This window comes from Calidris pugnax, unplaced genomic scaffold (assembly GCF_001431845.1).
Source record: "Calidris pugnax isolate Ruff unplaced genomic scaffold, ASM143184v1 scaffold24, whole genome shotgun sequence".
NCBI classification, from domain to species: domain Eukaryota; kingdom Metazoa; phylum Chordata; class Aves; order Charadriiformes; family Scolopacidae; genus Calidris; species Calidris pugnax.
The window spans coordinates 955380-968336 of NW_015090922.1; the positions used below are offsets into that span (position 1 = coordinate 955380).

A 12957-nucleotide genomic window follows, 5' to 3' on the forward strand; every position below is an offset into this window, starting at 1 on the left:
CAGGTGAATGAACCAGGCCTTGTCGATCACAAACAGCCCCCCGGCAATGATGGGGGTCCTGCAGGTAAGGGAAGAGAGAACACATTCTAGAAGCAGCCCTTCCCTTTGCCTCCTCTTCCATCCTCATTACCTACGTATCTCCTTCTCACCAAACAAGGACAACACACCTCAGAAAGCATCTGGGCCTTTCTTTCAGCTGCCTTGGTATTTTGCTGTCAATTGTCAGACAATGGAATAAGGCATGTCTTCACTTTATTAATGAGAAAATAAGATCAGGAAGGAATAGGAGGGTGCATGTGGTGTTCTCTTATCTATTGGTAACACCAAAGCTGGAAACTCTGTGGTTAGGGGTATTTTCCTATAGAAAAAATAGCAGCATGGAAGGCAGGGCATCCCAAGTACCAACAATTGCTCACTTCTCATCATTCATGGTTGTTGGATCCCTCACTCACCTGAGACCGTAACCTATGAATGTGAGTGAAACCATGTAGAGCATCCACAGCAGAGTCCAAAATGACCTTGTATCCATCTGGCATGATTCAGGAAGAGAAGTCAATACAGCAAGGTGTAGGAGGAAGAAGAGTGACTCACCAAAGTTCTCCCCGCCCCAGATGTCCATGGCACTGTCGTACTTTCCCAGGTGAATGAACCAGGCCTTGTCGATCACAAACAGCCCCCCGGCAATGATGGGGGTCCTGCAGGTAAGGGAAGAGAGAACACATTCTAGAAGCAGCCCTTCCCTTTGCCTCCTCTTCCATCATCATTACCTACGTATCTCCTTCTCACCAAACAAGGACAACACACCTCAGAAAGCATCTGGGCCTTTCTTTCAGCTGCCTTGGTATTTTGCTGTCAATCACAAATTGCCTGGCACTTAATGACTGGCTAATGCACCCGTCAGCACAACTCCTACAAGCCCGAAGTTCACAGCCCTGATTGTAGGCTTCAGCATCAAAAATGCACTTAGCGCTCGGGGGGTTATTCACTCAGACGGGCTTTTTGCCTGGAGCCAGCCTATTAAGAGCACCGTTCCGCTGGGGAGGGGAAGGCAGAGCCAATTCAGAAGGGCTTTTTAAAAGCCATCCCTAGCTGTGTGATCTTTATTTCAAAACAGGGTTATTTTTCATTCTTCGGATTAACTACAAAAACCTGCTCAGAGAAAGCCCGTGGAGGAGGGGAGGGCAGGCCCAGAAGACAGCTTGAGGAGACCTGCCATTTACTGGCACAAGTCCTGTCTCCATTCAGCTGCAGACAGCGTGGGTGCCTCAGCGAAGGCTTGGGAGGAGCTGGGGTGACTGCTGTGCCTGGGTGAGTCTCCACAATGCCCTACATGGTGGGACAACCAGAACGTGAGCCATCAGGAAGACAGAGAGGGCTCCTGTTCACAACAGCATCCAAAGGAGAAGCAGTGCTTTGCTCCGCTGTGAGCCTTCCGAACCCCTGAGCTTCCTCCAACACTTGGTCTCCTCCATGGTGCTCACCCCAGAGCTTCATGGCTGGGGATGCAGAGACCAGCACTTGGCTTGCTGCTGGGAGAGTTCTTCAGCAGAACAAGGGATTCCACCCACCCCACGGTGTGAGGGCAGATGGCATCTCTCTCCTGTTCAGTTTTGCTGGCTCTCCTGCACATCCTGAATTTCTGAGGAGCTTTCAGCAAGGTCCAGAAGAGCTGTGCTGATCTGGAAAGGTTGGACTAGACACCTAGCTTTTATCAAGTGGGTCGAGGCCTTACTTTTCATTGACAGCTGAGCTGTGAGAAGAGCACTGGGCTTCTTCTCTACCCATAAAGAGCCTCCTTACCACTACCAAACTGCAAATAATGATAAATATCCCCCTTCTACCTTTGGAGCACCCTTGGGCTTCAGTGTTGGGAGGTGAAGCTGTAATGCAAAACCCAAGCTATCCAGGAGCTGGCTATAACTAGTAGAAATTCCAAGCTGTCCTGGAAGGAATATCACACTGCTATGGTGCACGGTGACACAGGTGAGGTCAGATGAGACACCCGTCCTGCCCCACGTTCCTCGGTGCCTCCTTCCCCCTTCTGACTTACTTAATGGGTTCGGTGGGATCCAGGCGTTTGGCCTTCTGCTCTGGGGAAAGCTGCTCCCATTTAAAGTGCAGGCTCCAGTCAAACCCTAAAACCAAAGTAAAGAAGCACCATGGGGAAATTAGGAATGGATATGGATTAGGAGGCAACGCGGGCTGCAGCAGCCGTGTTTGATGGAGTATTTTCCCCACTTCCAAATGGCTTAAAGCCACAGAGATGCAGCTCTTGGGAGAAGAGCCCAACGACTAACGTATTTTACCACCGCGTATGAACAAGAAACAACACATTGCATTACAATTGAGAAGCCGAGCGCTCCGAAGGCAGGAGAAGTCAGAATTAAAGCTGCTGCTGAAACCTCACTTGGTCCCCCTGTGCACAAAAATACACGCTCTGATGGATATTGCGTGCCACAAATAGCACCGGCATACTAATGAGCGCTGCAGCCTCATCCCCCGTTTGTTGCCTAGACATCCCCCACCTCCTCTCGTCAGCAGAATGGCTTTCAGAGCTGCCAAGGGTGGCTTTGACACGACCCTTCTTTCCCCGCTTGACCGCCTCACCCGCTGTAGCAAACGCCATTCCTCACGCCACGCTTACCTGTCTCCAAAATAGCCTGGAAACAGCCAGCGGGGATCACCGGGCAGCATTAATGCACTTTTTTTTGCAAGATAGCAGGAGCCAGCACTGCGGCGCGGAGCCACCAGCTCCTCAGGCCAGTGCGTGTTGACACCATGGGATGGATGCCCACAGGATGGGTACCATGCACGCGGCTCGGACTCACCTCCTCTGAGGTCCGAGGAAGCCGCCACGTAGGCAAAAGTGTCCAAGTTGATGATGTCGATAATAGGGCTGACCACTCGGGTGGGATCCTGGGAAGCAGAAGTGAAAACACCCATGGTTTCAGATCACACTGTTTGAACCAGTCAAGGGACACTCTAAACTCCTGGAGACACCAGGTGGCTTCAAATCTTGGTGTCATCTGCGTTTGTCAGAGACAAGTGCCCATCACTGTCACCTCCTCCTCCTCAGCCATCACATCAGTTCAACCAAGGAATGGATGGCAGCAGCACCAGTAGGCAGAAGTATTGCTGGAAGCCTGGGAAGGCCAGCACCGTGTCTCCCAGGAAAAAGGACTATGTGGTGCTGGGCCACCAAGCCATCATCTCTCACCAGCTTCTGGCTTCACCCACAGCCTCTCCCTCCGCAGGCTGTGCCTGGACTCGGCGCCAGACTCAGCTGGATGCAAAGCTCCATCTCTGCCTTCTGCGGATTGACTCATGTATTCCCCCTCCACCTCCCTTACATACTTTTTCCTGGATTGCAGAAGCAGATTCTGGATTGCAGAACTGCAAACAGGCAGTTGAAACGACAAAGGAAAAGCACAGGCAGGCAAGGAGATTAAATACAGGCATTTTTTTAAATGTATAAACTATGGGGATACAGTTAGAGTTTTGCCAAAGGTGTGAAAGGGTTAAAAGAAAAAAAAAAAAAAGGACCTGAATTATTTTAAATAGTTGGTGGTGATTTAATTAACATCTTGTTATGGGCAAGGAGATTATACAAACAGTTATGAACAAAAATATCTACAGGAGGAAGAGACTCTGACAGCTTCGACTGGTCTCTTATCTCCCTTTTTCTTTTCAAAAATCCCAAACTCCAATTATAGCTCAAACTTCAAGCTTTTACCCTCGCTAGATCAAATTGTTTTTCACAGCCATGCAAAAGAAAGCATCTGAGCACACACAGGCTTGCTCTCGCGCTTGGAAAAGACTTTGTTTTAGAAATTAGTCCTAACAAAGAAGTATTCAAATGTAAGAAGAAGCAACCAAAGGCCACGAGCTGGGAGCTGGAGTAGAGCTTAGGTTTTCCAAATGAGCATGACAAATACTCAGTATTTCCATAAAAAACGTCAAGTCAGGAGTCTAAACTAGCAGCTCTCGGCAGAGCAACCTTCTCCCTGCCATGTCATGGGGACATTTATATTCACCCAGCTTACACGAAGGTCTCTCTGACCCTCAACAGAGAAATCACGGCATGCTCAAGAGCACAGCGCTGTTGCTGTGATTTATTTGGGGTTGAGCACCAGGTCTTATTGTAGGCAGCTTCATCTTTCTGGTTTTTTTACACCCTCCCACGCCAGGGCACGTTAATATTAACAACACGCAAATCTTCAGTCCTCTTTCTCCTGACATTCTCAAAAACCTGAGGAATGCCTTTCTCCAATGCACTTCTCAGATCAAATTATGGAACTAAATCAACAGGGAAAAACTCTGAAATCAGCCCTGAAGACAATGGATGCTTTGCAACCTTGATTCCAGTTTGTCTCCTAACATCGTGGTGACCTTGTAATGGAGAAGAAAACAGGCCACGGTCACCCCTCCAGCAGCATCAGGCAAGGCAAGAGGTCCAGGCTGCCCCTCACCTGCCTCCCCCTGCCCCAGGAGAGCATCAAACTAGAGGGGCTGGGGGGGGATGCTTGAGCTGGACATGGTGGGGCTCACCATCCCAGTACCATTTGCAAATTCAGTTTGGGGTGAGCTCGTTGACTTATGCTGTAAAAACACCTTGGGCTGGATAATTACATTTTTTTAAAGAAACATTATTCAGTTGAAGTGCACCATTAATGGAAAAAAATATCCATAAGGAAAACCAAGAGCCCATGTGCCCACAAACACGCTGGTACCCACCAGTGCTGCCGCTCCCTGGGACACACAGCCTCCCTTGACCACAGGTTCTCAGCCTCCATCTCTTCCCCCTCACACTTGCTCTTAGACTTCCTAGTCTTCCTTGATTACCAACCCTTTTGCTGGACACGTGGCTGCCCACCCCTGAAAGCAACTGTGGGCCTTGGGGTGGGGATGCCACCAGCTGCTGGGAAAGCTTGACATGGGGCTCGAGGGGCACCTTCACCTGGGTGCATGGTGGCACACGGGGGCTCCGGCATTTCCCACAGTGGAAAGCTGCAGAAATAGCTGCTCTGGATGAGAAAATAAGAGAGAAGCGACACATGGGGTGGCTGGTGGTGGTGGTGAAAGCACCCAGTGTGCTTCAGGGCACTCGCCCGCTCCTTCGCTTAAAACTTAAATCACAGCAGCTCAAAGCAGGCCGTTCCGAGGGGTAAAGGAAAAGGAAAGGACAGGAAAGCTGGCGCTTTGGCACAGCCTGAAGGTGGCAGCAGCAACATTTCATACACTTCATTGAACAATATCTTAACCCTGGTGGAAAGGATGGGTAAGGTGGGCCCGGGAAAAGGGAAACAGAGGACCTGTGGTCCTTATCCTGCAGCTTCTATGAGCACTTAGAAAGCAAGTGGGACCTCAGATGCTTTGCAAGTCCCTCAACGCTCTTCACTGTAAGGTCTCCCTTGATGCCTTCAAGACACTGGGCAGGGTAAGTGCAGCTGGAGCAGCAGCACGAGCTCACCAACCACGAGAGAAAGATTTAACCCAGAAGAATAGATAAAAAGAAGTTCCCAGAGGTGAGGCTTGCGTGCAACACTATATTCAGCCCACTGATGGGCTACATCCAGTGAAAATCCTATGGTGGCATTCACGTTCATCCACCCCACGGGCACCGAACGTGGGACATGGTCCAGGAGACATGTGGGAAAGCAGCTCCACCTGCCCTCTTTCCTGCCACCACCGCTGCCCTTCTGCTGCCAAAACACACCAGAAGCTCTGCCTGGGAAAGAGATAATTGCTCTGGACACCTCTCACCAAAACACCACAGGGCTTTGGGCAGAGAACGACAAATGCCCACCTTTAAAAAGCTCTGAGAAACCACTGATGCAGTAAAGTTCAGCGGCGAATCTCACCCTGGGGCAGGCCAGCTATGAGGATTGAATGGGGTTTTGTAGCACGCGTTCTCAGAATTCTACTTGAAAAGGCTATTTTCATTATATTACCATTTATCGCCTGTGGTTGCCCAGGTTGGGACCAGCAGCACCGACCACCCTCACCAGCTGCAAAGAGACCTGACCCAGTGCTGTGTCCCCCTTCCCCATGTCCCTTCTCTGCTGCACACAAGGGATGCACAGCCCGGCACCGCTGTCACATCTGGAGGTGTGAGAAGCAGGAGACCCTGCATTGTGAACACCAGCCAAGCAGGTTCCTCCTCGAGCCACCACCTCGACTTCCCTTTGCTCCTCAGGTGCCCTTATTTCAACATAACTCGGTAGTTTTTCAATTACCAAGTAATAAATACTATCAAGCGGGAGCCAGAGGTGGAGCAAGGATGGGGCCACGAGGCGGAGCGAAGGGAAGGGACCGCGTGTCCGTGTCGGAGGTGAAGGTTTCATCCCCTGCACCGTGGCAGCAGGTCACCAGCACGGAGCTGCCCGACTCCAGAGACAAGGTGTCGGGAGCCTCCGTGGGCACGTCTGGCGAGAGAGTCGCCACCGGCGAGAGGCGAATGTCATTGTCTGCTCCGAAATCAGCAGAATTTAAATCCTATTAAATCAATTTATTAGCGCTTAATTTGCATGAAATTAAATTCGGCCCCTATTCAAGGAGCCGTCACTCCCTTAAATCATCAGCACGGAGCATTTTACATGAGCCTAATTAAAAACTCTGCTGGAGCACTGCCCATGTATTCCCCTTCCACCGCTCAACCTGTGCTTGCCAGTTAGAGCCCCACTGCCCCCAGAGGCACCTTGTCCCACCCACCCACATGCTCTCCCAGTCATGGAGATGACCCCACCAGGCTGCTGGGTGGGGGAAGACCAGCAAAGGTCCCTTTGCACCCCAAAAACTCACCGCTCTCTTACTCAGATGCCTGCATGCAGGGTGTTAGGGTTGGGTGGTCATGCCCATTGAGAGGGAAGAGGAGATGGACATCAGCAGTGCATCCCCCATAGGGGAACCCTGGTCTCTCAGGAGCACTCACCTCTTTGATCCTCTGCAGCAGAGGGAGCAGCCAGTCCTTATTCACCTCACAGTGACTGTCGAGGAAGGTCAGGACTCCTGCTTGTGCCACATCTGCCCCTCGGATTCGGGATCGGATCAGACCTGTTCAGGGACACACCACATCAGCTGCCACACAGAGGGCTGGCCAATGCCACCAGGCTCCTCCAGCCTGGTGTCCTGCACTCACACATCTCCCTGGGGTTTGACCCATCTAAATCCCATTCGGATAAAACATGGCTCAGGTTCCTCGCCTCCTCCCCAGCGCTGCAAGGCACTCCAACTCTTTCCCAAGGTCACCAAAGCAAATAAACAGTTCCACCAAGATTAATGATTTATGGCATTTCTGCCAGTCCTTAATTTGCACAATTATTTCTGCCGTCACCCTCTGGGGGCAAAACACGACTCCAAATGCATTCACAAACCCCTGCAGGTAATAAATCTAATGTAGATGTAAGTCAGGGGGGAATGGGCCAGGGGAGCTGAGGGTGGGTTTTCTGTGGGAAACTGCCTATTTAGACAGGAGTCAAATGGCTTCCAACACCCCTCCTGCCTGCAGCTGGTGCTCAAGTGAACCACAACGTAAGACAGGAGATGGTCTGCAACATAAGACGGGAGACAGTCCTCCTGGAAAACAGGAGGACATGCAGGTGGCTCAAGGGGAGCAGAATTTCTTGATGAAGGAGAAACAGTGGTAATACAGGGGGAGACAGGAACTGCTAAAGAGAGGCAGAAGGGTTTCAGGTCACATCAGGCCACACATCAGGTCCATGCAGGAGGAGGTCACTGATTTCATATTAAAACTCCTTAGAGGAAAGAGGCCAAGGAACAGCCTCTGAGCAGAAGGGAGAGGGACAGGAGAATAAAGCCTGGAGCAATCCAGCACTTGCTGAGGTCACCTCCTGCAATGCAAGATGTCCCCATATCTCTCTCTGCAAATTGTAAGACCTTGTGGGTAGGCTTGGCCCGGAGTATCCACCCCAGCCCTCCCCAAAACCTGGCAGGTACCAAGGAACACAGCTTTGGTGATGTGTTCAGTGAGGTAAGCCCTCCAGGCTGGGTTCCCAACTCTCCACTGCTTTATAGGGTACCAAGACCTCCAGGTCCATCCAGTGCTAGGGGTGAGCACACCCAATAACACAGGAGAGATGCGTGAGAAGGAGGTGTGGATCTATGGAGACCTCCCCTACCTTCCTGCCAACACAGATGTGTCTCTTAAACCCACCGGTGCCACCCTGACACCAGACCTGCAGAGCTGAAACCCTCTGCAGAAAGAATCCATGGACAAACCCTCTCTGCTCCACAGTCTCCACAACCTGATACCCACCTGGACTCGTGCCTTCGATTTTCAGCCTGAAAAAAACTTCTTTTGTTTTTTGTTTTCCTCTTACTGCAGAGCAGGACTTGAAAACACCCATTCAGGCTACAGGGAGCTGCAAAACGTCTCAGAAGGTTGCCAGCAGCAGCCCAGTAGGACATACAGGCATCCTCCACACAGCCCTTCTTAATCATTCAAATATAATTAATTAATTAAAAAAAAAAAAAAATGCCACAGAAACAGCAGGAGCAGATCTTCTCTCTTTCATTAGAGCAAACATCTTTAAAAATAAGACCCGGGGCTTCGTTTTGCCTGTTCTAATTTTCTGGCTAATAAGCTACAGCTGAGCCTCATTGGATATCTTAATAGTCCCATCTTCTTCCAGCCAGAGAGGAGGGATCCATTTCAAATCCCAGGCCTTTATCCCATCTCCTTTTATCAGGGGCCCCATCCCCAGGAGCCGCTGACCTCCCTTCTTTGCCCTGCTCCACTGAAGCTCCCCCACCGACTCCATCGCTCTCACACCTTCCCAAACCTGGGTTTCCCACCCAGGTCATGGACCTCTTACCTTCTCGACGTCCGTTCCTCAAGCACTTCACCTTGGGGAGTTTGCCCAACAAGCGGCAGTCATCGGCTTGGGAAACACAAGAGGGAGGACACGTCAACCTCAGCCCTCCCAGTGGTGGCTCCAGCAGCAGAAACGGTCCCGGGGGAAATCGGGAGCAGAGAGGGGACCCCACCAAGGGCTGGGTGATGGCACTGCTGGGGGACACCAACCTCAGCCCCCAGGTCGTGCAGCACAAACCAGGACTGGCAGAGCAGCAGTTTTCATAAAACTCGTGTAAACCCAGCAGATTTACGCCGAGAACAGCTGCGCTGTGCTGTAAAGTCAGCATAGAGGAGCCGTGGTTGGGGGCAGAGCGGGGAGTTTTTGCACATTAATGCAAATTACTATTTTTAGTAGCTGCAAAGCAACACAGAACGCTGCTCGACGCACGTCTAGCGTGGTGGGGCAGGAGCCTCCTGAGCCCCCAGCGAGGAGAAAGCGATGGTCAGAGAGCCCCGTGGAGCAGCTCGGGGCTCCTCATGGCCCGGGCAGCAGCAGCTCCGTGGGGCAGAGAGGCCCCACAACCACTGCTCTTGCCCCAGTGCTGCCTGCACCTCCAGCACCCCTCCTTACCCGGATTTCTCCCAGCCAGAGCTGGGTCGGGATGCAGGTTCACCCAGCACAGCCTTCCCTGCCTCTGCAACCCCTTCATCCCCCTGCCTCTTCTTCCTCGGCACCCCCATCCCCTCCACCCACCCCCTGTGCCCACAGCGCCCCCCCAAGTGCTTTCATCTCCTCCAGAAATCTTTGTCAACACAGAATCACAGAATCTTAGTGGTTGGAAGGGACCTCCGAGATCATCGAGTCCAACCACAAAAAAACCCACAAACCAACAAAAAAACCAAACCAAACAAAAAAAACCCAAAAAAACCAAAAAACAACACAACCACCACAAAAACAACAAACCCAAAACCACCACCCACCAACTAAACCCCACACACTACACTCCACCACAAACCAATAATCTTGGGCACTAGAGCATGCCCTGAAGAGCCATGTCTACACATTTCTTAAATACCTCCAGGGATGGTGACTCCACCACCTCCCTGGGCAGGCTGTTCCAGTGCCTGACCACTCTCTCAGGAAAGTAATTCTTCCTAATATCTAATCTGAATCTCCCCTGTTGCAGCTTCATACCATTGCCTCTGGTCCTGTCATTATTCCTTTGGGAGGAGGCCAATCCTCACCTCTCTACACCCTCCTTTCAGGTAGTTGTAGAGGGCAATGAGGTCTCCCCTCAGCCTCCTCTTCTCCAAACTAAACATGCCCAGTTCCCTCAGCCTCTCCTCATAGGACTTGTTCTCCAGACCCCTCACCAGCTTGGTGGCTCTCCTCTGGATACGCTCCAGCACTTCAATGTCTTTCCTGTAGTGAGGGGCCCAACACGAGGCATCGCTGTACCCAAATCCCTAACAATTTGGGTCGAGACCTAGCACACTGCAGGGGGGAGGGGGGGCAGAAGTGGCAGGGGTTGGCTGTGGAAGACAGAGATTTGCTGGGAAGAGCGGGGAACCCACCCGCAGAACAACTGCATCCCAGGGAATAAAAAGTCAGCGGGCAAAGAGAAGTGGGAAACAAGACACAACCGGGCAGGAGATAAAAGCACCGATTGCTTGGGGTGGGTTGCAGGGAGAGAACTGACCATGTGTGTACAGCGTATTATGCAAATGCATGCATTTTATGTAAATGCATGCAGAATAGATGCCAGCAGGCTCGGGCTATCACAGGAAAGGAGATGTAAGACAGCCGAGCAGCACCGGTTCTGAGTAGCAGATGGGCTGGTCTAAGTTTCTTGGAGAAACAGGCTTCCCCCCGGGTGCTCTGGGATGAGCTTAAACCCAGCCCTGGTCACTCTGTGACAGAGGAGATGCCTTTCTACAAACCTTTCTCCTTTCAAGAAGGCAAGCACTTTGTCTATTTGGCCAGATACCTGGCATTTACTTCCTCCACCCTTCAAAAAACCTGCTCTGCTGTACTCCAGGGCAGCTTGAAGTCCTTGCACCTTGCCCAGCCTGGCACCTCCATGCACTGGAGTTGCTCCAAAGCTCACTGGAATCACTGCAGCCCCTTTCCCCTGGTTTCAGAGACTCCCCAGAGAGTGGGTCTCATGTGAAATCTGTCCCTAACGCTCCCGGAGGCATTGCCTATTTATAAAGTTCAAGAGCAAAGCGTAGACCCATTTTTTAAAATCCTCTCTGGCTTTGTTTTCACGTTTCCTGGCAAATGGCTACATCTTGCAGCTCCTTGAAATGTGAAGTGCCATGGACCGCTCAGCCTAGGTGAGTTTTATCAGCCTTTTTATTCCCGAGGTGGATTTTTTGAGGGCTTAACTCTCAGCCCCTGGATCTTCCACTCGTCCATCCCACCAGCCAAGGTCTTTAGCTGGGGTAGCTCCCTGGGAGCCCCCGGGGCTTCAGATACCAACTTCTGCTGGAAGATTGGACCTATTGATTTCACTATTAACTGGGAGAGAAGGGCAGGAGAACGTGGGCTGTCTGTGATGTACAGCACTATTTTTTGACGGTGCATCTCAGAAACAGACAAGCCACGTGAGAAATCCTCTTTACACGGGTGGGGAAAAAAAAAATCAGTCAAGAGCGTCTGGCCACTTACATAAACGTATGCAGAACATATGCATATTATTAATGCAGAACACATTAGGAGGGTCAGGCTATGAGTATCCTGTGCAATTCCAGTGGCGTCAACCCAGGATTGCTCCCGGCTGCAGCCGAAAGCCAGATCAAACACATGGTGGCTGCAGGAGGATACAGGCAGGTAGGGATTGGATTCACGTCTGCTGGGCGTAAAAACGATTTGCTACGCACTTCTCTTGTATTATTTTCACAAGAAGAGGTTTGATCATTTGGAATTTGAATTTTCCACCCGGTGATGCAAACCTGGCACAGCGAGGCTTGCTCTCCACGCCTACAGAGCTTGAAATTTCCTTTCACTTTTGACAAACTCTTCCCCCTTCTCTGCCTAAATCCCAGTCTCTTTTCAGTTCGCCCCCTCGCTTTGAACATAGAAAGGGTCACTTACGGTCATCACTGAAGTCATCCACCAGTATGATTTCATGGACGAGGTGCACCGGGGTGCGGTTCAGCACGCTAAAGAACGAAGAGAGAAAATCCATGATGGTGCTTGACCAAATCAACAACCCAGAAAACGGGGTGGAAAAGCCCAGGAACTGATCCCTCCCAAAGCGCAGACCACCAGGCTTGGATCTCCAGAAAGGATATGCCAGATGAGACCCAGAAACCACCACACACCCCCCTCCAGTCACCTACAGCGCCCAGTTATCAGACCCCTGTAGCCTGATTTAAGAGCCGAGCACCCGGAATTCCTGGGAAATAGCTGAGATCCACCCTTACCACCTCTGGGAACAAAAGCAGTACATAAAGCCAGGAGAAACGGGCTTTTTTTTTTCCATCAACATGCACGTCCCACCAAGTCTCCTAACGAGGCTTACAGCTTCACCCCACCACCTCTCCTGGGGCTAATGATACGGTGCCCGCCAACAGCAGGGCCAACACAGAGAAAATTACCCAGCTCAAACCCATCTTTGCAGGGCTCAGAGCTGCAGTAGGATGACTCCTGTTTTTATCCGTGCGCCGACTGTGCCTCGGAGACCGCCGAGAGGATAAGAGCAGGGCTGGAGCCCGCCTATTTAATGAAAGAGAGAGGCTGGAGGATGTGGTTCACAGCTCCCTCCAGGTGAGCAGATGCTGTGAAACGTGGCTGAACGTTACAATCTTCCTTTAAGTATGCCACCAAGGTGGTTTTTGTTTTTATTATTATTATTACTTTTATTATTAAAAAGTCTAGACCTGTTCTTCCCCTTTCTCGCACCGCCCAAAGGTTGGCAGAATTACAGGTGCTTAAAATCCTGCCCCATCAAAGGGTCAAAGCTGACTTCTTGAAGGAGAAACCCCAGGGCATGCCAAAAATCTCCTAAGGACTCCACGTGGGCTTTGATAACACCAACTGAGTGGCACGGGCCATTCCAGAACCTAAATCCCTTTGTCTTCATCCTGAGCACGGTTCCTTTTTCAAACAGGATTTCAAAGCCCCCCCCCCCCCCCCC

The 12957-nt window shown here is 51.2% G+C and overlaps 1 protein-coding gene across 1 annotated transcript in view; it reads right to left on the reverse strand.

Annotated features, from left to right (window-relative positions):
* Positions 1-12957, reverse strand: part of GALNT14 (polypeptide N-acetylgalactosaminyltransferase 14) — a 121453-nt gene that overhangs the window by 17996 nt on the left and 90500 nt on the right. Inside the window, exons 4-9 of the mRNA XM_014950454.1 lie at positions 11913-11980; positions 8835-8900; positions 6932-7053; positions 2829-2916; positions 2051-2135; positions 592-695 (exon numbers count right to left, since the gene is read on the reverse strand). Coding sequence (XP_014805940.1) covers positions 592-695; positions 2051-2135; positions 2829-2916; positions 6932-7053; positions 8835-8900; positions 11913-11980 — 533 coding nt within the window. The remainder of the gene's footprint in view (positions 1-591; positions 696-2050; positions 2136-2828; positions 2917-6931; positions 7054-8834; positions 8901-11912; positions 11981-12957) is intronic.